The sequence below is a fragment of the Pleurodeles waltl genome, chromosome 6 (genome assembly GCF_031143425.1).
Source record: "Pleurodeles waltl isolate 20211129_DDA chromosome 6, aPleWal1.hap1.20221129, whole genome shotgun sequence".
NCBI lineage: Eukaryota > Metazoa > Chordata > Amphibia > Caudata > Salamandridae > Pleurodeles > Pleurodeles waltl.
The window spans coordinates 898,435,812-898,460,979 of NC_090445.1; the positions used below are offsets into that span (position 1 = coordinate 898,435,812).

General features: G+C 45.8%; 1 protein-coding gene across 1 annotated transcript in view; it reads left to right on the forward strand.

Annotated features, from left to right (window-relative positions):
* The window catches only part of DOCK1 (dedicator of cytokinesis 1), a 1,072,828-nt gene that overhangs the window by 822,777 nt on the left and 224,883 nt on the right, over positions 1–25,168 (forward strand). Inside the window, exon 39 of the mRNA XM_069239713.1 lies at positions 7,191–7,280. Within this exon, the coding sequence (XP_069095814.1) occupies positions 7,191–7,280 (90 nt within the window). The remainder of the gene's footprint in view (positions 1–7,190; positions 7,281–25,168) is intronic.

Below are 25,168 nucleotides of genomic sequence, written 5' to 3' on the forward strand. Positions count from 1 at the left end.
ACACTTATTGCCCCTAACTGCCTTCGCCTTGTGTAGAGTTTATATGGTATTTTTCTCATCTTCCCCCCCATGTGGCAGGTTCCGGAATTAGGCACTTCTAAGGTGGTCTGACCTCTGTCATGTTCCAACCTCACTGACGGAACAAGTGCCCAGGGTATGTGTCAGTGATGGGAGGGTCAAACTCCACAGTCGAGGGTGGGGAGGCCCATATCGGGTACCCTGCATGTAAAAATACCACAGGAGCAGCTGCCACAAACCCATGGTGCTGCTGTGGGAAGTGTGAGGGCCACAGAGTTGTGGTACCCAAACGTTTATGTGCTTTGGATGTCAGCAAGAACCAGGCAATGTCACTCCTTCGAAGTAGAGCTGCCTGTGAAGGAGTGTAGGGCGGTTACAGTGGGGCCGTGCTGGTCAGCAGTCAGGATCCTTACTTTGTAGGGCGGGGAACAGGCGTATGGCCAATTCTTCCTCTGGTCCCAAAAACGCCGACAGAGTCCAGCATGTGGCCCGCCTCACCCACTGCATGAAATCCTTGTGGCAGAGCAAGGGGGTCTGGGACAAAAATGTGTCTCTCAGCTGATCCAGAAAGGGGGGCCCCTCCGAGGGGTGCTCTTGCTGTGCAGTGGTTGTGTCACTCCTCTAAGCTGGAGGCACTGGGGCACAGGCCAGCGGCAACACAGCGGCTTCTCTCCTGTCCTGGGAAAACCAAGGCTGTGCTCAACATGCACTGTTTAAGGGAGACAAGTGGAATGAAGATAAATTGTGCTCACTACGTGCTTCCAATTAATATTGCTCTCCCCCATGCACACCAAGTGATGGAAGGACCAACAGCGCTCAGCGGAAATACTTTCAGGTCCCGGGGATTCCTTAGTGAGCAGGAGGGCAGCCCCACAAGCTCCTGGAGAACACTGGACCCAGGGTAATTTAGTGCAGGCAGGCCAGCACACAACCAAGCCAATGGTTCTAGTGGTGGTTGCTCCACGCACTACCCCAGTACCTTGGGGGAACCACCGTCAGGAGGCAGCTGACAGCATGGCAACAAGCAGAAAAGCAATCCTGCATTTATGCCCCCCCCCAGCAGCAGCAGGTGGCAGGGCAACAACAGAAGAGCAGTCCACATGAGTGCTTTTTACAGTCCAGCAGTCCTTCTGGCAGAGGTTCAGTCCCAGTTCCAAAAGTGCTTTAAAAATCATGGGGCAAGAGCCCCTGTACTTATACTCCAGAAATGCCTTTGTCTGGGGGTAACTTCAAAAGAACCCTTTCAAGTGAAACACAACACCCTTTCACCCCAGCCCTGTCTCCAAACATTATTAGGGGGTGATGAGTCCATTGTGCAACAGCAGGACATAGCCTATTCGCATGTAAGGTGTGAACAACCCTCCCTCTTCCCAGCCCAGGAAGACTATCAGTATGCAGATGCTTTTTCTGTCACACCAAGCCCCTCCTTTGTGATGGCTGTCTGGAAGGTATGCACCATGTGGAGCTGTCACCCTGCCCCAGCCATGGATTGCAGTTGGGCTGAAAAGCACTAGAGTTATAAGCACAGTGAAATGCCCACTTTCTAAAAGTTGAGTTTCTAAAATAGTTGTGTAAAATCCACCTACGCCAGTAAGCAGGATTTCTCACTAGCATTCCAAACATACCAAATATGCTTACTCTACTCCTTACAGATCATAAATTACCACTTAGACATATATAAGAGAATTCCGAACACAAACCTATGAGGGGAGCAGCACTTGCAGTAGTGTAAAATGTAATAGGCTGTCTGTCACTTCTAGGATATGTAGCACATATATCTAGATGTCCTATGTTTTGCATACACAGCGCCCTGCCCATAGGGCTACCTAGTGCCTACCTTAGGGGTGACTTAGGTGTAGTAAAAATTAGGTTTAGTGTTTGGCAAGTAGTATGACTTGCCAAGTCAATGTGGCAATAAACTGCAGGTGTTGCAGTGGCAGGCCTGAGACACGTTTGAAAGGCTACTTCTGTGGGTGGTACAATCAGTGCTGCAGGCCCACTAGTAGCATTTAATTTACAGGCCCTGGTTATATGGTATACCACTTTACAAGGGTCTTACTGGTAAATTAAATAAGCCAAAAAGGTGCAAGCCAATTTTAGCAAGTTTTTAGGGGTGAGAGCACATGCACTTTAGCACTGGTAAAGTGTCCTAACTCCTAAAGCCAACAAAAGGAGGGCCAGAACAATAGGAGGAGAAAGGCAAAATGTTTGGGGACAATCTTACATAAAGTGCTATTTCAAACACTCATTGACACTGTAAGAGTGGCAGAAGAGGTGCTGCAGCCCACTAGTGACATTTAACTTGCAGACCGTGGGTACACTTTGTACCATAAACTAGGTAATATGATTACCTAATATGATTAGAGGTAAGTTAAATATGCCAAGTAGGAGTAGAACCAAAGTCAACATAGTTTAGGCTTCAGACCACATGTGCTTGGACCTTGTTAGCACAGTACCAGTGCTAAAACCGCAACATCAGTCCATAAGAAATGGGGATGATCGTGCATTAACAGACGGATTCCTACAGTTGGCAAATCAATTTTTTCTTTGGCTTTCAGTCTCTTAGACTTGTCAGGGCTTTTTTTTGTCATGGTTTTCTGAAACTTGTTCACTGGGGGAGCTGCCAGTCCCTCAATAAATAAAAAAAATCCCTTGGCTGAAAGCAAAGTAATCCTTCTGTGTCTAAACTATGGCTTTAGATTACATTAGTTGAAAGCCAATGGAATCTGTTCTTTGCACCAATATGAATCATATTTTCCCTTCATGTGCATTAAAACCAACAATGGGTTTATGCACTTGTTTCTGTACTTGTTATGAGTATACCTGCCTCCTGGAAAGATCTAGTAATGTATTCAGAATTTAATTTCTATGAAATAGTTTTTTTTATTTTTATTTAAAATTAAAAATTGCAAGGTTATGGAAGCAACGTTAAAGTGGTGGTGTGTTTTCTTTGATGTTTTGCAATAAACTGTGACAAAAATGATCCACTGTGCTAGATTGAAAAGGCCTCTGCTAATGTTTGCATCATAAGCCAGGTACATATCATATGATTTGATGCTATGAACTATATTTCTTTAAAATGATTTTCTTCTGTGGAGACTTGAGGGACGTTCATCGATGTGTTATCAACATGGAGATTACACAAATTTTGGCATTTCTAAAATTGTACTTCTGTAGCACTTGAAACGTAGTGAAGAATGACAAAAAGCTGTGTTTGCCATAAGTATATCTAGGTCCTGCTTACAGGGATCATATACATCAGTCACCAATGTTGAACCAGCTTGAGAATTTTTTGCTTGAACGAGCATTCACATGAACCAATTTGAAATCTGCAAACAGACTTTGGGCCTGATTACGACTTTGGCGGAGGGTATTACTCCGTCCCAAATGTGACGAATATCCCACCTGCCGAATTACGAGTCCATTATATCCTATGGAACTCGTAATACGGGAGGTGGAATATCTGTCACTTTTGGGACGGAGTAATCCCCTCCGCCAAAGGTGTAATCAGGCCCTTAATCCTGGAGGCCCTCCATAACAGTTCACGAATCATGTCCCAATTGAAACATTGTGGCCCCCTTGAAAGATCATGTGCCATTTATAGAATGCATAAACTGAATAGGTGATTCAAAAGAATGAATGAAAAACCAAAGCCATTGATGTGGATGATCTTTTCTGCATCTTTATATCTTTCATAATATTAGAACTTTCCTTAATGTTCTTGTATGTTGCCCATTTTATGGCACAGTATAAATAAATAAATGGAATCCTTACACCTAAGCACCATCCCTCCACCTACCTCTGAAAAGCAAAGTAGACTGATGTGACCTGCAGCACAATCTGTCTATTTGGCCTCAGCCTAGCTGCTTCCATTCAACATTGCTTTACTACCAGCAGTGTTACCTACAAAGTGGATTTCACCCTATAGCAATATTTCTGATATCAGTTTCTGGGTCAAAGAAAGAAATATCACTCACCGGGCTCTCTGTTTGAAATGCATCCGGTCCTTTGTTACTCACTTAGCCCCTGCCCTTCTCATGCCTGAGTTGGCAGGGCCCAGTACCTTTAGTTAATTCTCACCAGGTTTTCAGTGCCACAACAGCCACGGGTTCAGAGATCAGTACCCCGAGGTGCCCACTAAAGCAATTGGCATTCAAGTTTATCAATGACAGAGGGTTTGTAACGAACACCAGTAGCACAAGTCAGAAAACACATACTTGTAGTACTGGGAACAATTTTCCACATTAATTCAACATGTGTGAGAAATAAAGGCGGAAGCAATAAATAAAGGAGAGTGATGATGTCCTAGGGATATATTTTATGATGAAAAGAAATGCATCGTGGCTGGAAGCTTACCATTCATAGAATTTGTAGTTTGTTGTTCTGTAGCATTTATTCTCTTTACTGCTGTTTAACACCAACGCTGGCTAAGATCGGAAATGTTGCACTTATTTGGGTATCAACAGTGTGCTTTCTTTTACAGAGGGTTTATGTACAGTTAAATGAGTTTATGTGCTAGGTATGGCATGCATTGATGCCGAGTTGCACGGATGCAAAAACAATGTATCAGTCATTTGTTTGGAACTTCTGTTTGTTAGCAAGACAGTTTTAGATACTAACAGCACTTCTTTTGGAATCGTGCACAAGTGACAAGGCAAACGTATTACACCATTGTCTTTTCAATTAAGGTACCATGTTGAATAGCAATGTTTCTGCCATTTTCTTGATAACAAATACAGCGTTTACTCCTTTTACTTCACTGCCCCCAGTTTTTGCACTCTGCTATCCTGCTTGAGAAACCTTTGGAGGTACAAATATAAAATTATAACAGTAACCTAAATGAAGTTCTATGTAAAGATATATGTGAAGCGGGCTTTTTTTAAATGTGTGTCAACAGATCAGTGGTTATCAGTACGGCCTGCAGTGCATACAGACTTTATCTGAAGCATCAATATGTATGTGAGATGCCCCCACCACTTTACCTCATTCTTCATTTCTGACGTCTATCCACAGGTATTGGTGCTGGTGTTAGTTCACCATAATAAGGACGTAAAATGTGTAGATACTGCCAGGTACTGGGTACTAGAACATCTTTGATTTGAAAGGGGTGCACCACCTCTTCTCAGTACTGGTACAATATGTTTAATAGGAGAATAATTGCACTTTTCAGGAGCAAACAGGCATTCTGCACTTTTATGTTTCACTTGAAACCACTGACGAAATCATAAAGGTAGTAGACATTACATCACAGACTTCTTGATTGTACTTCCCTGGGTGACACCACGCGAAAAGGCATAATTTGGTAATTGAGTTGTCATTTGGTCATTGAGTTGTCATTTGGTCATTGAGATTGTGCTTTATTTGTCTCTGGTGAAATTAGAGGATGGGGACACTAACAGGTCTGCAATACATGTTGAGCTGCTGCATAACCTAAAACATTACTAATGAGCCACAGAATGTATGGCTAAAGTATACAAAAAGTGATGGATGGAATGCTTGAATTAATCTTGGCTACTAGCAATTACATGGACTGCATACCAGTCCGTTATTACTTTGCACAGCATGCCACCTCCGTTTGGACCCCGCTATATGTAAATCAGTCTTGACCTGCTTCAATGGGAACAGTCCAGCCTGAACTACCAGGGCAGGTCCCCCTGGACCTACAACAAGCATCCTGGGACCAGTTTTGGGGTATCACCCCTCATCAGCCAGACTAGCTTGAATCCAGAGGCACAGTGAGTCTGGGACCCATGTCTGGGCATACCCGGTGCACTTAGGGTGACAAATGCACAAACTACAAAGTGATGCAAAAGTCAGGTCCCCTCTGAACCAGAACACAAGCAACCCAGGACCAGCATTGCTCTTGTTATGGGCTCGTCAGACAGGAGCAGCTTGGTTACAGTGATACAGTGTGCACAGCACCCATGTCTCAGCATACACGTCCTACTTAGAGCAACATACTAAATTATACAAAAAGTGATGGCTGGATTGCGTGAATTAATTTCAGCCACTAATATTTATTCAGGGCCGAATTCCAATCTATCGTTACTCTGCACACCGTGCCGCCTGAGTTTGGACCCAACTATATGCAAATCAGTCTTGACTCCGTCCAATTGGAATAGCCCAGCCTGAACTGCCAAGCCAGGTCCTCTCTGAAACAGAACACAAGCAAACTGGGACCGGTTTGGACCTATATTATGGGCTCATCAGACAGGTGTAGCTTGGTTCCAGTGACAAAGGGTGCACAGGACTCATGTTTGAGCATGCCCGTCTAGCTTAGGGCGACATACTAAAGTATACAAAAAGTGATAGATAGAATGCTTGATTTAATCTCAGCCAATGGTAATTACTCAGGGCTGCATCCCAGTCCATCATAAAAACATTTTTACAGTGAGTGCAGTTCTTGCCAAACAACACAACAGAGGTAGAACTGGAATTGAAATAGTGCTCTTCAGCAAATAAACAGTCAGGGCGAGTACAAGTTTTTGTGTTTTTTTGTTTATTAGGACCAAGACATTTCATACAATGTATAAATCGAATCTATGTTTTGTTGACCCTGATGACTTTGGACTGCCGCTCAACAGATTGTAATTTGGCATTGTAAAGTACTTTCAATTTGTTTCGGACTACATAAGAGGTTTCTCAGCTGGAGACAGGGAGAAAAACAGAGGCTGATGGAAATAATTTGCAGTTGGAGTCTTTTGCAAACAAAATGAAAGTCTATAAATTGAACGAGGACACATTTTGCATGTGTATGCCGTCAACACGGCCCTTTGTAAGGGCGATTGAATATTAGCTCATATAAAGGACTGCCGTGCATTGTTCCTTTTTTCACAAAGTAATATTATGCATTAAATTATTTTATACAACAAAATTGTTACATTTGTATAGAAGGTCAGTGTTAAAGAGAATGCAACTTTAATTTCTTGTGATTGACGCTGCGTACCATCTGACACAAATAAATAGAAATATTGGAGGCACTATTTGATGACTTAAACATGGAATAGTAGCAGCTGATTAATCTCAATGATTTAATTTACTTTACCTCAATCCAAACTTTGCATCCCTTATAAACCGTGGATTGATTATAGTTTCTTAACATTCACTGGCCCAGTAATTTGATCATTTACATAAAGTTTACATTTCTGATTTTTTATTTTTCTTATAAACAGATGTGGGAAGAAGCCATCGCTTTAGGCAAACAACTTGCAGAACAGTATGAAAATGAAATGTTTGATTATGAACAGCTCAGTGCTCTGCTGGTAAGTGTCTTTGAATCTAACTGAAATGTGAATGCGGTGCACGACTTCCCAAGTTCCTTTACTGTTCTGGATTTTGCAAAATCAGTTGAGTAATGAACAGTGAGTCGTTGCGGACTTGCTGGAGGCAATGTTAGAGGGGAATGTCTTTCCTGGTAGCCAGGACGAGGCCCCATCCTTGCACTCCTGTCTGCTAATCATACGTGCGATTTTGTCTTGCATCCGTAGGTCTCCTGAGGTTACTAGAGGCACCGTGTGAGCTCTGCCAATTGAATGAAACCCAGATATATTAATCTAAGCCAGACACAAAGCCTATTGGGGCAAGACCAATATCACATTACTCTGTGTCCAAGTCGGTGATAGTAAGATCTTAAAATTACATCTGCAGAAACATAGACAAAGGGGCCTGCTGGAGGGTTATGAGGAAATGTTAACAAAAAGTCGACTGTGGAATCTATTAATTGACTAAAGTGTTTTCATGCGTTATGTGGAGGCACAGTTCTGCAGTACTGTTAGCACCACGTGCAAATTGTCCTGTAGTGCTGATGTGGAAGTTAGTGGTGAGGCTTGCTTCTGACATCCCATGATCAAAGTGAGCATTTTTGTGTAAGCCTCTGGAATAGTGTGGCAAAGACCATGACAGTCCAAGGATTGTTAGATGCTTTTTTTATTTTTCTTAATTTTGTTTTCGCTGGTTACCAACACTTATAAACAATAGTACGATTTGCAATTCACTGTAAGATACATGCAAATTGAAATATATTGAAGAATTCAATTACATTATGTAAACTTTTCACGGACTTATAAAACATTTACTACATTTATCATATAAGATATAGCATTCAAATAAAATATACAATACTATCTCTCTACCTCTACCTGATGCACCGTCTACTCAAAATGATACAGAAAAAAAGCAGGACATGCCCCCTGAAATATAGCAAAAACACGTTTATCATCCTGAGTCCTCGGTTCCTTTATAGTATTATTTTTGAACCCCTATTCAAATACATTGTTTACTATTAATAAGATGTTATTGATTGCATATGAATTAAAAATCTTCTTTGTATCTGGTATAGTAGGATGGACCTTTTTGTCTCACTTTGTCTGCAATGTAGCTGTAGCCTCATGAGCTTCAGAAAGTGTAGCTATATTTACATCTAGTGCTCACCAGCTCATACTGGTCTGTATCTCATTGATACCTAAAACTTTTGCGTCTACCTATAATTTAACTTTTTCAGTCCTATGCTCTTTGCATCATAGAATTGAGACAGCTATTAAAGGTGTATGTGCTTACCCCATAACAAAGTAGGATAGCACATGCAGGAGATAACTTAACACTTTTTTAATTGGGTAACAATATGTTGATTTCCTCGAGGGTTCAGATTTTAAGACTGGTGTCGAAAAGGAGGGATTGATTGATAAAGCGATGCTTTATTAACTAAAATATTATGGACTGATATTAGTTACTACATATATTTTGGTGAAGAGCACCACTATCTACCTGAAAGTTGTTGCCCGGTTGAATAGCATCACTTTATCTGATTCAAGACTGGATTGAGCTCATATCTAGACACCAGAGTTCCTTGGATAGGGTTGCAGATAAGTAATCAGCTGTGCACATTATATGCCAAAGACATGGAGTCAATTAGTCATATGTATATTTCAGAGTTGAAGTTAAGAGGTCATAGTATTGATTGACAAATATTTTTCAAATGTTTTAAAGAATATAAGTTGCTCAATAGCCATAGCAAAGATGTCACCATGGAATGTTGCCAATCACAGCAGGGTTTTGCTGACATCATATGGTCCTTACTAAAAAAAATATATATGTGTGCAATCATCGACCATGGTAAGAAAATATTATTTGTTAGGAGCTCAGAGTTTGGAAATAATTTCACAGCAGGGATGGAAAAATAGTTTTTTAAAGGATGAACCATATGGGCGGCTAATAAATGGCTAATAAATATAATGCAAATAGAATATTGCACCTTATAATGTATGTATGTAACTATGTAATACAGTGTTACTATCTGTAATATTAATTCAAATGTATTGCTTTTTAAAGGTTTTAGAGTTTCTACTTAAAACTGAACAGATGCCATAATTAGAGATCTCAAAATATTTTTTTTAAAGACTCGGGAACTAGGGATTTATGTCATAGCCACACCTGAAAAACTATCACCAACAAATGTCATAGACTATTTGTATGTTTTATTGAATATCATTGTTAATCATATATTCCCACAATATCTCAAAAGTTGGCTTTATGGTTTTTCTCGGAGATGTTTACTAAGAGACCAGTACATCCATTAGTTGATTCTAACATGAAAGGCAAGAATGCTGATAATCATTAATTAAGAGCAAATAGTATTCATTATAGACAACTTCTTTTGTGTGTGCTATTGGCATTGTGAACACTATGCATTGGTATAGCTTTGTATCACTTTTAGGAGTCAAATGGTGGCCTTCCACTTGTTGGTGCCAAATTGTTTCTATCACAGGTCAGAGTGTATATCATCTGAAGCAGATGTATGCATCGATAATTAATTTTGGTTCCTTGGCCCATGGAACTCTGTAATTATTTTAGAGTTTTTGTGCTTAGGTTTGTCCGAAACAGATCAACAAAAAGAGATGGCAGCTTTTCCTTCAAACTCAAGGCAGGATAATTATTTGTATGAAGTGCCAAAATGTATTAGTACTCTTTGGCAGTTAGTGACTGCAATCAATCAACTTTTTTTGTAAATCGGAAAAAGTAGAAGAATTGATCATCTTTCTTCTGTTTCCTACAAATTACTAACACATGGCCATTTTGATGTTTGTGGAACTGCACATTTTAGAACCCTCACATTAGTCAGAGAAAATAAAGAATGCTTCGGCACTGGTACTTCTCGATCTTCAGTCAGAGGAAATGTGAGAGTAAAGATGTTTATGGGTGCGGTCCTGCACTGGATAAAGCTTAGCTAGCTCAGCCAAACAAAGCAAATGACCTCTAAGAGTTGCCCTTGATCTGATGGTGTAATTTTTCCAAAAACCTTTTCATACCTTACACAAATTCACATCACATGAAAAGTTATCACACAACATTTGCCTGCTGTAATGGACAGGTTCCTTTCTTAATACTCATCACTAAAAACTCAATACTGCCATTTGTTAACAGTGAATGAGCAGTGACACAAATAACCTGCTAATAAAGGTAGCAAAAGATAAAAGCATGCTCTCTTTTAAAAGTAGTTAATTGTTTAAATTTAAGAGGCAAAAAAAGAGGGGGCCCCTCTAAGATACTTTGAGGGGGCTGAACCAAGGGAACATGGTGCACATGGTCAGACTCAGACCGGGCTATTCAAAAAGATAATGATCACAGATAGATAACTATGGAGTAAAACAATCCAGAAAGTGTGATTAGCACATGGCGTTACCTCAAGGGATAAATTTTTTGTATATATATATATATATATATATATCTTACTATCATTTTCCCTGGTGATAATTGTTAATGTGAGGCTAGGTGGGCTATTCCTACCTGTGTTTTATTTTTCAGGGTATCATTAGTACATGTCCTCAATGAACAAATAGGTATTCAAGTATTCAACTCAATGTAGATTCATTTGCTGCTGTGGCCAATAGATACTACTTGGTGCTTGCAGCTAATCCCTTTCGCTGCCAGGCCTTTTCCCCCTCCTGTGCCGAGCCTTTTTTTGGCTTTTTGGGGCAGTTTGTGCTTAGGCCCTCATAACTTTTTGTTCACATAAGCTACCCACGCCAAATTTGCATCCTTTTTTTCCAACATCCTAGGGATTCTAGAGTTACCCAGACTTTGTGGGTTCCCCTGAAGGAGACCAAGAAATTAGCCAAAATACAGTGACAATTTTGTTTTTTTCAAAAACATTGGAAAAAAGGGCTGTAGAAGGCAGCTTGTGTTTTTTTCCCTGAAAATGGCACCAACAAAGGGTTTGCGGTGACAAGATCACCATCTTCCCAGCTTTCAGGAACAGGCAGACTTGAATTGGAAAACCCAATTTTTCAATACACTTTTGACATTTTACTGGGACATACCCCATTTTTACTATTTTTTGTGCTTTCAGCCTCCTTCCAGTTAGTGACCAAAATGGGTGAGAAACCAATGCTGGATCCCAGACAGCTAAACATTTCTGAAAAGTAGACAAAATTCTGAATTCAGCAAGGGGTCATTTGTGTAGATCCTACAAGTGTTTCCTACAGAAAATAACAGCTGAAATAAAAAATATTGAAATTGAGGTGAAAAAAAATGCTATTTTTCTCTACGTTTTACTCTGTAACTTTTTCCTGCAATGTCAGATTTTTGAAAGCAATATACTGTTACGTCGGCTGGACTCTTCTGGTTGCGGGGATATACAGGGCTTGTAGGTTCATCAAGAACTCTAGGTACCCAGAGCCAATAAATGAGCTGCACCTTGCAATGGGTTTTTATTCTATACCGGGTATACAGCAATTCATTTGCTGAAATATAAAAAGTGAAAAATAGGTATCAAGAAAACCTTTGCATTTCCAAAATGGCCACAAGATAAGGTGTTGAGAAGCAGTGGTTATTTGCACATCTCTGAATTCCGGGGTGCCCATACTAGCATGTGAATTACAGGGCATTTCTCAAATAAACGTCTTTTTTACACACTGCCTTACATTTGGAAGGAAAAAATGTAGAGAAAGACAAGGGGCAACAACACTTGTTTTGCTATTCTGTGTTCCCCCAAGTCTCCCGATAAAAATGGTACCTCACTTGTGTGGGTAGGCCTAGCGCCCACGAAAGGAAATGGCTCAAAACACAACGTGGACACATAAAAAATTTTCACAGAAAAACAGAGGTATTTTTTGCAAAGTGCCTACCTGTGGATTTTGGCCTTTAGCTCAGTCGGCACCTGGGGAAACCTAGAAAACCAGTGCATTTTTGAAAACTAGACACCTAGGGGAATCCGAGATGGGGTGACTTGTGGGGATCCGACCAGGTTCTGTTACCCAGAATCCTTTGCAAACCTCAAAATTTGACCCAAAAAAACACCTTTTCCTCTGATTTCGGTGACAGAAAGTTCTGGAATCTGAGAGGAGCCACAAATTTCCTTCCACCCAGCATTCCCCCAAGTCTCCCGATAAAAATGGTACCTCACTTGTGTGGGTAGGCCTAGCGCCCATGAAAGGAAATTGCCCAAAACACAACGTGGACACATCACATCTGTTCACAGTTTTACAAAGTGCCTACCTGTGGATTTTGGCCTCTAGCTCAGCCGGCACCTGGTGAAACCTAGCAAACCAGCACATTTTTGAAAACTAGACACCTAGGGGAATCCAGGATGGGGTGATTTGTGGAGCGCTGACCAGGTTCTGTTACCCAGAATCCTTTGCAAACCTCAAAAATTGACCAAAAAAACACATTTTCCTCTCATTTCGGTGACAGAAAGTTCTGGAATCTGAGAGGAGCCACAAATTTCCTCCCACACAGCGTTCCCCCAAGTCTCCCGATAAAAATGGTACCTCACTTGTGTGGGTAGGCCTAGCGCCCACAAAAGGAAATGGCCCAAAACACAACGTGGACACATCAAATTTTTTCACAGAAAACAGAGGTGTTTTTTGCAAAGTGCCTACCTGTGGATTTTGGCCTCTAGCTCAGCCGGCCCCAGGGGGGGCATAAATGGCCTACAATAAATGTGCCCCCCCCAACTCCCCCAGTGAGTGACCCTTGCCTACGGGGTCGCTCCCTCTGCGTGACATTGGCGCAAAAAAAAGATCCCCGGTGCCTAGTTGTGACCTAAAATTGGCCGATTTGCCCCCAAGGGGGGCAGAAATGGTCTAAATACAATTTGCCCCAGAGGGGAGCGACCCTTGCCTAATGGGTCGCTATCCATCTCTAAAAAAAAAAAAAAAACACAAAAGAAAACACACAAAAAAAAATTGCCCTGGCGCCTAGAGGTTTCTGCCCCCCCGGGGGAAGATTGGCCTAATAACAATAGGCCAATCTGCCCCCAGGGGGGGGAAGAAATGGCCTAAAATTAATTTGCCCGTCCCCCCCAATACCCCCCCAGGGAGAGACCCTTGCCCACGGGGTCGCTCCCCTTGCGTGACATTGGCGCCAAAAAAAAATCCCTGGTGCCTAGTTGTTTCTGCCCCCCTTGGGGGCAGATTGACCTAAAATCAGCCGATCTACCACCAAAGGGGGCAGAAATGGCCTAAATACAATTGGCCCCTCCAGGGGAGCGACCCTTGCCTAAGGGGTCACTCTCCATCTGTAAAACAACAACAACAAAAAAAAGTCCCTGGTGCCTAGTGGTTTCTGCCCCCCTTGAGGGCAGATCGGCCTAATTAAAATAGGCTGATCTGCCCCCCAGGTGGGCAGAAATAGCCTAAAATAAATTTGCCCCCAGGGGAACGACCCTTGCCTAAGGGGTCGCTCCCCTTGCGTGAAATTCGCGGAAAAAAAACTCCCTGGTGTCTAGTGGTTTCTGTCCCCCTTGGGGGCAGATTGGCCTCATAAAAATAGGCCAATCTGCCCCCATGGGGGGGCAGAAATGGCCTAAATATAATTTGCCCCCTAGGGGAGCGACCCTTGCCTAAGGGGTCGCTCCCCACCTCAAAAATACAAAACAAAAACAACAACAACAACAAAAAATGATCCCTGGTGCCTAGAGGTTTCTGCCCCCCCCTGGGGGCAGATAGGACTAATTATAGGCCGATCTGCCCCCGGGGGGGGGCAGAAAAGGTCTTTTTTTAAAAATGCCCCCCCTGGGAGCGACCCTTGCCCAAGTTTCATTTCCAAAAAAAATCCCTGGTGTCTAGTGGGCGTTTTGACAGCCGGATTGCTTGCAATCCGGCTGCCAAAACGCTGAGAGAGACTTCCCTTCCCTTTGAAGTCTCTCGGCCTCCTCCACGTGATCAGAAGCTTTTGCATTTCTCTTCCGATGGGAGGAGGCCTTGTGACAAACAGCACATGTTCGTGCGCTGATGTCACAGGGGGGGTCGGGGTTGGAAGGGGATCCCTTCCTTGGGGGGGTGGGGGCGAACCCCCGGAGGGAGCGCCAGTGCTCCCTCTGGGCTCTGTGCCCAGGACATAATGGTGACGTCCTGGGCACCCGAGCACTGTGCCGCAGAACGTAACCATTACGTCCGCGGCACAGAAGGGGTTATTCCCATATAAACGATTGGAAATTAGAGCATGGACCGACATTGAGTAACTTTGGAAGTGTTCCGACATGTGATTTATTATTTTTATTAATTTGTATTATTATTTTGTATTTGTATTTTGATGCTTACTTTTGTAATGGTGTTTGCCTGTTTACTCAATTTATATTTATATTTCCATGAGAAGATTATGGATCAGGTATACATCTGTGCCGAGGACCTTTGGAAGAACCTTGGCTTCCTACTAATTTGTCAGTCTTTGTTATTGCTCCTGCTATAGTTTATGGACTACTCCAAGTTTTTCTATGCTTCTCCCATCTATGAGGGGAAGATGGTAGTCCATCCTTTATGATTAAGATTGAACGTTTATTTCGTGAGTGATAGTGTTTGCATTAAGAACCCTTGGTAAACTTTCGCTCCTTGATCTTCTGTTTTTAGTAATATAAGTTTTTGCCATGAATTGGACAGTAGGAAGTTTTACCAATTTAAGATGGCACCCTTAATTTTCATTTAGGCCTTCCTATGTTTAGTAGCCTGTTAGGTCACGTGGTGCGGCTGCAGTGTATATTACTGTGAAACATGGGGACTTGTGTTTTATGTTGCTATAAGCATGTGGATGGAATAGATGGAGCGGGCAGCTAGCGAGGAAAGATATGAGCCAGTGTGGGAGGCGATTTTTTGGGTGGCAACGCCTGGGAAGGTAGCCTCGGTTCTACTGCTGAGGTACTTAACTATCAGGTTTTAGGCAAAGGCTCCTGTTGCAGAAGTATTTGGTTACATATTCCATGCTTTTGAATTTCTGTGTGCAGGACCATTTTAAGTGAGTGAGTGGTTTGTTTCAGTGGAATCTATGCTTTTCATGTATCAGTTTCTGGCAATGGGTGTTCGCTTGGACTAAGGATTGGATGGAGTGCCACTGTTAGAAATGGGGTCTTTGGTTGACAGTCAGGTTACCCCCTGTTCAAGCAAGGACTCTCACTCTAGTCAGGGTAAAAGAGAATCACCCTCAGCTAACCCCTGCTTACCCCCTTGGTAGCTTGGCAGAGCAGTAGGCTTAACTTCAGAGTGCTAGGTGTAAAGTATTTGTACCAACACTCACAGTAACTTAAGAAAAACACTACAAAATGACACAACACCAGTTCAGAAAAATAGGAAATATTTATCTAAACAAAACAAGACCAAAACGACAAAAATCCAACATACACAAGTCAAGTTATGAATTTTTAAAGATTAAACTAAAAAAATAGCGCTTAGAAACAAAAATGCTTCGATGAGATGTTAACACGGCGTTGTGACGGAGTCGTTCCCAACAAGCCGACAGCAGCGGCGCCGGACACGGATTTGTGTAGACCCCCAAGTACAGTACCTTTGGTGAAGAGTGAAAACAAGCCGATGCGCGAAGTCGGGGATCGCGGCGTCTGTGCGAAACGTTGAATCCGCACACTTCGAGCGGCATCGGTCACGACGTGGTGCGGCGACTTCCACTGAGTCGTGGACTTCAGCTGGGCTGCAGCGGTGTCGGGCCTGCGAAGAGCGTTGCGTTCCAGCAAAGGTTACTGCGTCGGGTGCAGGCGGCGTCACCGGATTCAGCAGCGGCATCGTTCCGGAGTCGTTCGAAGTCGATTTCCTTGGATTTCCACCAGCTTTCCTTTCAAGGGCCCAGGGACTGGATAGGGCACCCCTTGTCAGAGCAGGAGTCTCTCCAGAGACTCCAGGTGCTGGCAGAGAGAAGTCTTTGCTGTCCCTGAGACTTCAAACAACAGGAGGGAAGCTCTAACTCAAGCCCTTGGAGATTTCTTCACAAGATGGAAGGCACACAAAGTCCAGTCTTTGCCCTCTTACTCTGGCAGAAGCAGCACTGCAGGAAAGCTCCACAAAGCATAGTCACAGGCAGGGCAGCACATCTTCCTCAGCTATCAGCTCTTCTCCAGGCAGAGGTTCCTCTGGTTCCAGAAGTGTTTCCAGAGTCTGTAGATTTGGGTGCCCTTCTTATACCCATTTTAGTCTTTGAAGTCACCTTTCTTCAAAGGGAACTCACACCTACTTGTGAAATCCTGCCTTGCCCAGGCAAGGCCTCAGACACACACCAGGGGGTTGGAGTCTGCATTGTCATAGGCAGGCACAGTCCTTTCAGATGAGAGTGACCACTCCACCCCTCCCTCCTAGCAGAGATGGCTAATCAGGAAATGCAGGTTACACCCCAGCTCCCTTTGTGTCACTGTCTAGTGTGAGGTGAAAAACAACCCAACTGTCAAACTGACCCAGACAGGGAATCCACAAACAAGGCAGAGTCACAGAATGGTTTAAGCAAGGAAATGCTCACTTTCTAAAAGTGGCATTTTCAAACGCACAATCTTAAAATCAACTTTACTAAAAGATGTATTTTTAAATTGTGAGTTCAGGGACCCCAAACTCCACATGTCCATCTACTCTCTAGGGGAATCTACCCTTTAATCATATTTAAAGGTAGTCCCCATATTATCCTATGAGAGAGACAGGCCTTGCAACAGTGAAAAACGAAGTTGGCAGTATTTCACTGTCAGGACATATAAACCACATTACTATATGTCCTACCTTATCCATACACTGCACCCTGCCCTTGGGGCTACCTAGGGCCTACCTTAGGGGTGCCTTACATGTAAGAAAAGGGAAGGTTTAGGCCTGGCAAGTGGGTACACTTGCCAAGTCGAATTTACAGTGTAAAAATACACACACAGACACTGCAGTGGCAGGTCTGGGACATGATTAAAGAGCTACTTATGTGGGTGGCACAACCAGTGCTGCAGGCCCACTAGTAGCATTTGATTTACAGGCCCTGGCACCTCTAGTGCACCTTACTAGGGACTTACTAGTAAATCAAATAGGCCAATCATGGATAAACCAATTACATACAATTTACACGGAGAGCATATGCACTTTAGCAATGGTTAGCAGTGGTAAAGTGCTCAGAGTTCAAAAGCCAACAGCGACAGGTCAGAAAAAATAGGAGGCAGGAGGCAAAAAGATTCGGGATGACCCTGCATAAGCAAAAGTCCAACAGCCACAGATTTTGATAACGGTTGTAATAGTTTGAGAACAGTTTCTTACTTTTTTAGACCAGCTTACTACAGAGTAGTCTCTATCCCCCACTTCTCTGTTTTTGATGAAGGTCTCTGTAGGGACTAATCTCATGATTCTGTTTTATGAATCCACTTATCTTTAGCTTATTAGTTTTAGAGTTTAACTCTTTTTCATAGTGTTTTCATAAGGGTGACTAGTGATCCCGAGGAGCTAGGCCGCTCTATCCCTTTGGATTCAACACAGACAGATAAGATATCCACATTTTCTAACATCTGTGCCTACAATATGCTGGTCAATCCGGTTTGAACGGCTCTGGAAATTGGAACATTATGTATGGGGCTGCAGTATTAGCGGTTAATGTATATCGACATGAGGTTGATAGAATTGGTAGGTATTGTTCTGCTTGTCTTCTTCATCAGACTTGGACCTTGAGTTGATTCCATATATTTGCCGTCAATAAGAATATCTCCAGGACTTTGGCTCCTTGTGTGATTTATACACAGATATATTATGGAAAGGATGTTGGGTGTTGGTATCATTTTGATGTAAGGTTTGATCTTTTTCATACATGGTTATTATGTCTTTATGGGTTCAGATATATATATGCACACATGTGTTGGTGAAAGTAAAATGTTTTTGTATTGTTGGAGGTACAGTGTTACACATTTTGTTTTTTCTTTTTGAATGCACAGACAATATCCAATACTGGTTTGTAATTTTGGTACCTAGTTGGTATGAGCCTTATAAAATTAGTTGAATATTAACCTGTACATGTATTTCTTGCACCTGTGCCTATCACCTTAGCCATCATTCTCCATTTGAAGTTCGAACAGTGTAATTGTAATGTGCCCTGGGGAAGGGGCATGTTTTTTTTGTTGGTCTGGCACTGAAATGCAAATTTGATAGACTTCTAGTTGCATATTCCTTACCTTAGAATTTCCCCCAGGTGTCAGAATGGGTCTGGAGATTTTTCTTCGAGCAGTACCCTTGCCCGTCGTCAGTGGACTCCACATGCGACATTGGTATCGCGGTCGCTGTGATGACGTTGCATTCGCACATAGGCGCCACCCCAGTGCACTGACATCAGTTTTTTTCTTTCCATGCTAGCCTACTTGCAGATCCAGATAAAGCTACCCTTAGTAATTTTTTGACTAACTTCGACTGTTTTGTTTACATTTTTGACTTTTTGGTGCGTTGAGGATGTCATAGAAGACTGGTTTTAAGCCGTGTGACTCCTGTCACCGAATGATGTCAGTGATGAATCCACACCTCGTGGACTTTTGGTGTCTACAGCTCGACCATGACCCGAAGTCGTGCTCCAAGTGCTATGCCATTAACCCGAAAGCTTTGAGGGAGCGGTCCCTGGAGCTCCTGGCGGTCCAGCACTTGACTTTTCATCGCTCACAGTCTCGTTCAAGAGGAAGGTCACAAGACCGCTCACAGAGTCACCTCCACGCTTTGTCGTCCCAATCTAAGTCTTCGGGGCACTCAGGTCACAAGAAAAAGAAGTCGAAGAAGGCCAAACGTTTTTTTTTATTTGCCCCATCGCTCGGCCAATGTGACGCAGGAAGAGAATTGACGCTTTAGGCCTCCATCCGTGAAGCCTACTTCTGGGTCGTCTCAAATCAAATCAAATCATTAGCATTTATAAAGCACGCTACTCACCTGTGCGGGTCTCAAGGCGCTAGGGACAAAGGGGGTGGTTATCGCTGCTCGAACAGCCAGGTCTTTAGGAGTCTCCGGAAAGCGGAGTGGTCCTGGGTGGTCCTGAGGCTGGTGGGGAGGGAGTTCCAGGTCTTGGCCGCCAGGAAGGAGAAAGATCTCCCACCCGCCGTGGAGCGTCGGATGCGAGGGACGGCGGCGAGTGCGAGGCCAGAGGAGCGGAGGGGGGCGGGTGGGGACGTAGAAGTTGAGCCGTCTGTTGAGGTATTCCGGTCCCTTGTCGTGGAGGGCTTTGTGTGCGTGGGTGAGAAGTCGGAAGGTGATCCTTTTGCTGACTGGGAACCAATGCAGGTGTCTCAGGTGTGCGGAGATGTGGCTGTTGCGGGGTACGTCGAGGATGAGGCGGGCTGAGGCATTTTGAATGCGTTGCAGACGATTTTGGAGTTTGGCGGTGGTCCCAGCGTAGAGGGTGTTGCCGTAGTCCAGGCGGCTCGTGACGAGGGCGTGGGTCACGGTTTTTCTGGTGTCGGCGGGGATCCAGCGGAAGATCTTGCGGAGCATGCGGAGGGTGAGGAAGCAGGCGGAGGACACGGCGTTGACTTGCTTGGTCATGGTGAGAAGGGGGTCCAAGATGAAGCCGAGGTTGCGGGCGTGGTCTGCGGGGGTCGGTGCGGTGCCGAGGGCCGTGGGCCACCAGGAGTCGTCCCAGGCGGACGGGGTGTTGCCGAGGATGAGGACTTCAGTTTTGTCAGAGTTCAGCTTTAGGCGGCTGAGCCTCATCCAATCTGCGACGTCCTTCATACCCTCTTGTAGGTTGGTCTTGGCGCTGGCGGGGTCCTTGGTGAGGGAGAGTATAAGTTGGGTGTCGTCGGCGTAGGAGGTGATGATGATGTCGTGCTTGCGTACGATGTTAGCGAGGGGGCTCATGTAGACATTGAAGAGTGTCGGGCTGAGTGATGAGCCTTGAGGTACGCCGCAGATGATCTCAGTGGGTTCTGAGCGAAACGGAGGGAGGTAGACTCTTTGGGAGCGGTTTACGAGGAAGGAGGCGATCCAGTCCAGGGCCTGGTCTTGGATCCCGGTGGAGCGGAGGCGGGTGATTAGGGTGCGGTGACAGACGGTGTCAAAGGCAGCCGAGAGGTCGAGAAGAATGAGGGCGACTGTTTCACCGTTGTCCATCAGGGTTCTGATGTCGTCTGTGACTGAGATGAGGGCGGTTTCAGTGCTGTGGTTGGTTCGGAATCCAGTCTGTGAGGGGTCGAGCACGTTGTTGTCTTCCAGGAAGGTGGTCAGCTGTTTGTTGACGGTCTTCTCTATTACTTTGGCTGGGAAAGGCAGAAGGGAGATGGGGCGGAAGTTTTTCAGGTCGCTCGGGTCAGCCGTAGGTTTCTTTAGTAGGGCGTTGACTTCGGCGTGTTTCCAGCATTCGGGGAAGGTAGCAGAAGAAAAAGAAGAATTGATGACGGTCTGGAGGTGCGGGGCGATGATGTTGTCGGCTTTGTTAAAGATGAAGTGTGGGCAGGGGTCCGAAGGGGCGCCAGAGTGGATAGAGTTCATGATGGATTTGGTTTCTTCCGTGCTGATGTGGGTCCAGTTGTTGAGGGTGATGGTCGGGGATGTGGGTTCGGTGGTGTTAGGTTGGGTCTGGTGTCCGAAGCTGTCGTGGAGGTTGCTGTTCTTGCGATGGAAGAAAGTGGCGAGGGATTCACATAGATCCTGTGAGGGCGTGACGGCGTTGGCGTTGGCGCTGGGGTTGGAGAACTCCTTGACGATGCTGAAGAGTTCTCTGCTGTTGTGGCTGTTTTTGTCCAGTCTGTCGGTGAAAAAATTCCTTTTGGCAGTGCGGATCAGGTGGTGGTGTTTGCGGGTAGCGTTCTTGAGGGCGGTCATGTTGTCAGCGGTGCGGTCCTTGCGCCAGGCTTTCTCAAGTGCGCGACAAGTTTTCTTTGATTCTTTGAGGGTGTCAGAGAACCAGAGGGGTTTCTTGGTGTTGTTCTGTCGCTGCGAGCGTTTGAGGGGAGCAAGGTTGTCTGCGCAGTTGGAGATCCAGTTCGTGAGGTTGAGGGCTGCGACGTTGGGGTCGGTGGTGAAGGTGGGTTGGTTGGCGGCGAGTGCGGCAAAGAGTTGCTCTTCAGGGATCTTGTTCCACTGTCGGTGAGGGATGGGTTGAGTGCGGAGGTGGCGGGTCTCGCGTCGGAATGTGAAGTGGACGCAGCTGTGGTCGGTCCAATGAAGGGCGGAGGCGTGGCTGAAGAAGACGTGTTTGCTGGCGGAGAAGATAGGGTCGAGTGTGTGTCCGGCGATGTGGGTGGCAGTGTTCACCAGTTGTTTGAGGCCGAGGTTGGCGAGGTTGTCGAGCAGGGTGGTGGTGTTGGGGTCGTTGTTTTGTTCCAGATGGAAGTTGAGGTCGCCTAGGAGGATGTAGTCCGGTGAGGCGAGGGCGTGCGGGGAGATGAAGTCGGCGATGGTGTCGCTGAAAGGGGCGCGAGGTCCGGGAGGACGGTAGACGAGGGATCCTCTGAGGGTGGTCCTCGGGTCGGTGCGAATCTGAAAATGCAGGTGTTCAGAGGCAAGAGGGGAGTCTTCAGTGGAGGTGGTGACGCTGATGGAGTCTTTGAAGACGATGGCGATGCCTCCTCCTACTTGGTTGGTGCGGTCTTTCCTGGAGATCTTGTAGCCTTCGGGGATGGCGGTGGCGATGTCTGGAGCAGAGGAGGCGTTCATCCAGGTCTCCGTGATGAAGGCGACGTTCGGTGCTGTGGAGTCTAGGAGGTCCCAGAGTTCAACGGCGTGTTTGTGAACGGAGCGAGCGTTGACTAGGATGCACTTGAGGTGGTTGATGGCGCGTGGGCTTGTGGTCGTAGTTGTTGCGTGGTGGAAGATGCGTTTGCAGGAGTTGCAGGCGAAGAGTCCATGGGTGCGTTTGGGGTGAGCTTGGAAGCAGGTGTTGGAGCGTCCTGGGTTGAGGGCATGGAGGGTGGTGGGGTCATAGCGGATCATCGGGGCTTGGGAGCGCTGGGGACCAGGGGTCATGGCGCTGGGCGCGGGCCAGGCGCGGACGGGCGCAGATGGGCTTGCCTCTGGCGCGCCAGCGGCGCAACCGCTGCGCGCACCCGCTGCGCAGTCGCGCAGCGGGCGCCATATGAGGTAGGAGGGGGGGGAGGGGTCAGCTGGGGGCGCTGGGGTCTCCCCAAGTTTCTGGGAGCTGGAGCCAACCCTGCCCAGCTGAGAGAGTTTTATAAGGCCATGCGCCTCATCTTTGGGCAGGCCAACCCTTTGCTGTGCCTTTGGGCCCTGTGGGGTCTGGTGGGGCCCCTCGGGTTCGCTACTGGTGGCTTTTGCCCCGGCCACTGTCGGTCCCTCCAGATCCATCCCAATGCCGGTCATGCCAAAGCGACCTTCCCCAGCACCAGTAAAGACTTCGATGCTCCTGTCGTCAATTGGGCCCATAATCGACATCGACCAAAACCTTATTCCTGATGAACCAGATTTGGAACAGCGTTGCTCAATGCCAGATCTGCCTTCTATTGGGTCTACTCACCCCAGGTTGGATCCTGACCCCCTTTACTATCGGTATGGTTACGGGAAAGGTTTGGACGGGTTGCTGGACCCTGTAGAATACCAGCCAGGCAATCCTGATTTGAACTGGACTCAGGAATTGGGTGTGGCTAGTGGTCTGGATACTTCTCCAGACGCTGGCATGCTTTCTCCCCCCTATCATGGCCACGGAGGAGGGAGCGTCATCTTCCATGGTGGTCAGTAAGGCGGCTGAGGTCCTCGGCCTCGGGCTTCCTTCTGTGTCTGTCAGGACTAACCCCCTAACTGAGGTGCTTCAGCCTGGGGCTTCCACCTCTGAACCCCAGTTACCTTTCAATGATGCCCTCATGGATGTCCTGTTGGGTACTTGTTCCAGGCCTGTAAATAGGACAATCACCCAATGTCATCGACTTGTGCTGAAAGTCCAGAAATTCCTGTCCCAACAACCTACGCATGACAGCCTTGTCATCCAGGCTTCTTCCTCATCTGGCGCATTCCCATCCGCCCCTCTGGATCGGGAATCAAAAAGACTGTGTCAGTTTGGGAAGAAGATGTTTTCTTCCTGCGGTCCGGCATTGCGGTCCGTGAACACTCCATGCCTCTTTGCCGCTACACCCATTTCTTATGGAATAGGGTCATGCAAGTGCTGCCACAGGTCCCGAAGGAGACCTGGGCCATCATCTCCCAAGCCGTTTCTGATCGGAGGGATATGGTAAAGATCACAATACGTTGTGGGCTGGACATGACCGACTCCATGGGCAGATGGGGTGCGTCATTAAGACGTTTTGTTTTTTGGGGTATGTCCAACAGTCTCTCATGGACATGCACTTCGATGGCACCTGTCTCTTTGGAGACAAAAGTGGACTCAGTGCTCGAGCGTTTCGAAGGAGTACCAGGCGACAACTCAGTCCCTTGGCCTCGCAGCAACCCCTCGCCCAGCACAGTCCACTTTTTGCCCCTTCCATGCTCATTGAAGAGGCTCCCTGCAGTGCTCTTTCCCTGCCAGCCACCGAGCTGCGCATGCTACACAGCCTCTGTATGGATGCGGAATCACATAGGTTCGTGGTTCAGGGCGCCAGAGGTCTGCCCAGTCCACCACACCCCTGCTGCAGCCTCCAAACTCTTCTAGTCATTCGCAACATCCTGGACCAGTTGATGGCAGAATCTGCCATCACCTGCCCCACTGGGTGGATTTTGCAAATAGTCCGAAAGGGCTACTCCCTTGCCTTCGAGACTACACCTCTGCCCATGCCACCGTCTTACAACCGCTTAGCGGATGATCATTTGGTACTTCTCCGCGAGGAAGTCGTAGGTCTCTTGGTCAAAGGAGCCATAGACAGGGTCCCTGTGCCAGAAGTAGGTCAAGGTTGTTATTCCTACTACTCTCCGGTGTCTAAGAAAGACAAGGGGCCTCAGCCCTATCCTAAACCTCTGGGCCCTCAATCTCTTCCTCCGGAGAAGTTCAGAATGCTCACCCTGGATCAGGTCCTGTCTGCTTTGGACCCTGGAGGCTAGATGGTAGCATTGGATTTGCAGGACACCTAGTTCCACATACCTCTCCTGCCTGCCCACAGACATTACTTGCGATTCGTTGTATGTCTTTCAATTTAACGTGCTCCCCTTTGGCCTTACTAGTGCCCCTCATTTCTTCACGAAAGTGATGGCGGTGGTCACATCTCATCTGTGCAGGTTAGGGGTTTCAGTCTTCCCCTACCTCAACGTCTGGCTGTTAAAGGCGAGCATCCCCCTGACTCTTGTCTCTCACATTAAGACTATCATAAACCTTTTGCATTCACTGAGGTTCACTATAAACATGCTGAAGTCACACCTGACTCCCTCTTAGATGCTCCCCTTCATCGCAGCTGTGGTACAGTACTCGATTGTGGCTTATCCTCCTGAAAAGTGAGTCCAGGATATTCAGGCTATGATACAGATGTTTCAGCCTCTATCCTGGATTTTAGTGAGAATTACTCCGAGGATGCTGGGCCTCATGACTGCCTTCATCCTGCTAGTGACACATGCCAGATGGCATATGTGGGCTCTGCATTGGACCCTGAGGTTTCCAGTGGGCAGAGAATCAGGGGAATCTCTCTGACATGGTCCAGATCTTGGAGGGAACTGCGCAAGATCTCCGCGGTAGCTTTCGAATCAGGATTGGGTCAACAGCTGATCTCTCTCTCTTCCCCAGCCAGATGTCACTATAGTGATAGATGCGTCACTCCTAGGATGGGGTGGCTTCATGGGAGAGGTGGGGATCAGAGGCCTCTGGCCGAGTCCAGGCTTGTGGGCATGTCACACCATATTTGCTTTTATATTGTTATAATAAGGTGACATGTATGGGGTAATACATCTATTACCTACAGAGGTTGACTTGGACTTTTTGACTCAGACATGAATGTGAAATCATCCAAATAGACACTGTGAAACTAACAGACACCAAATATAACATCAAATAATGAACATAATCAATAAGAGTCAGTAATTTG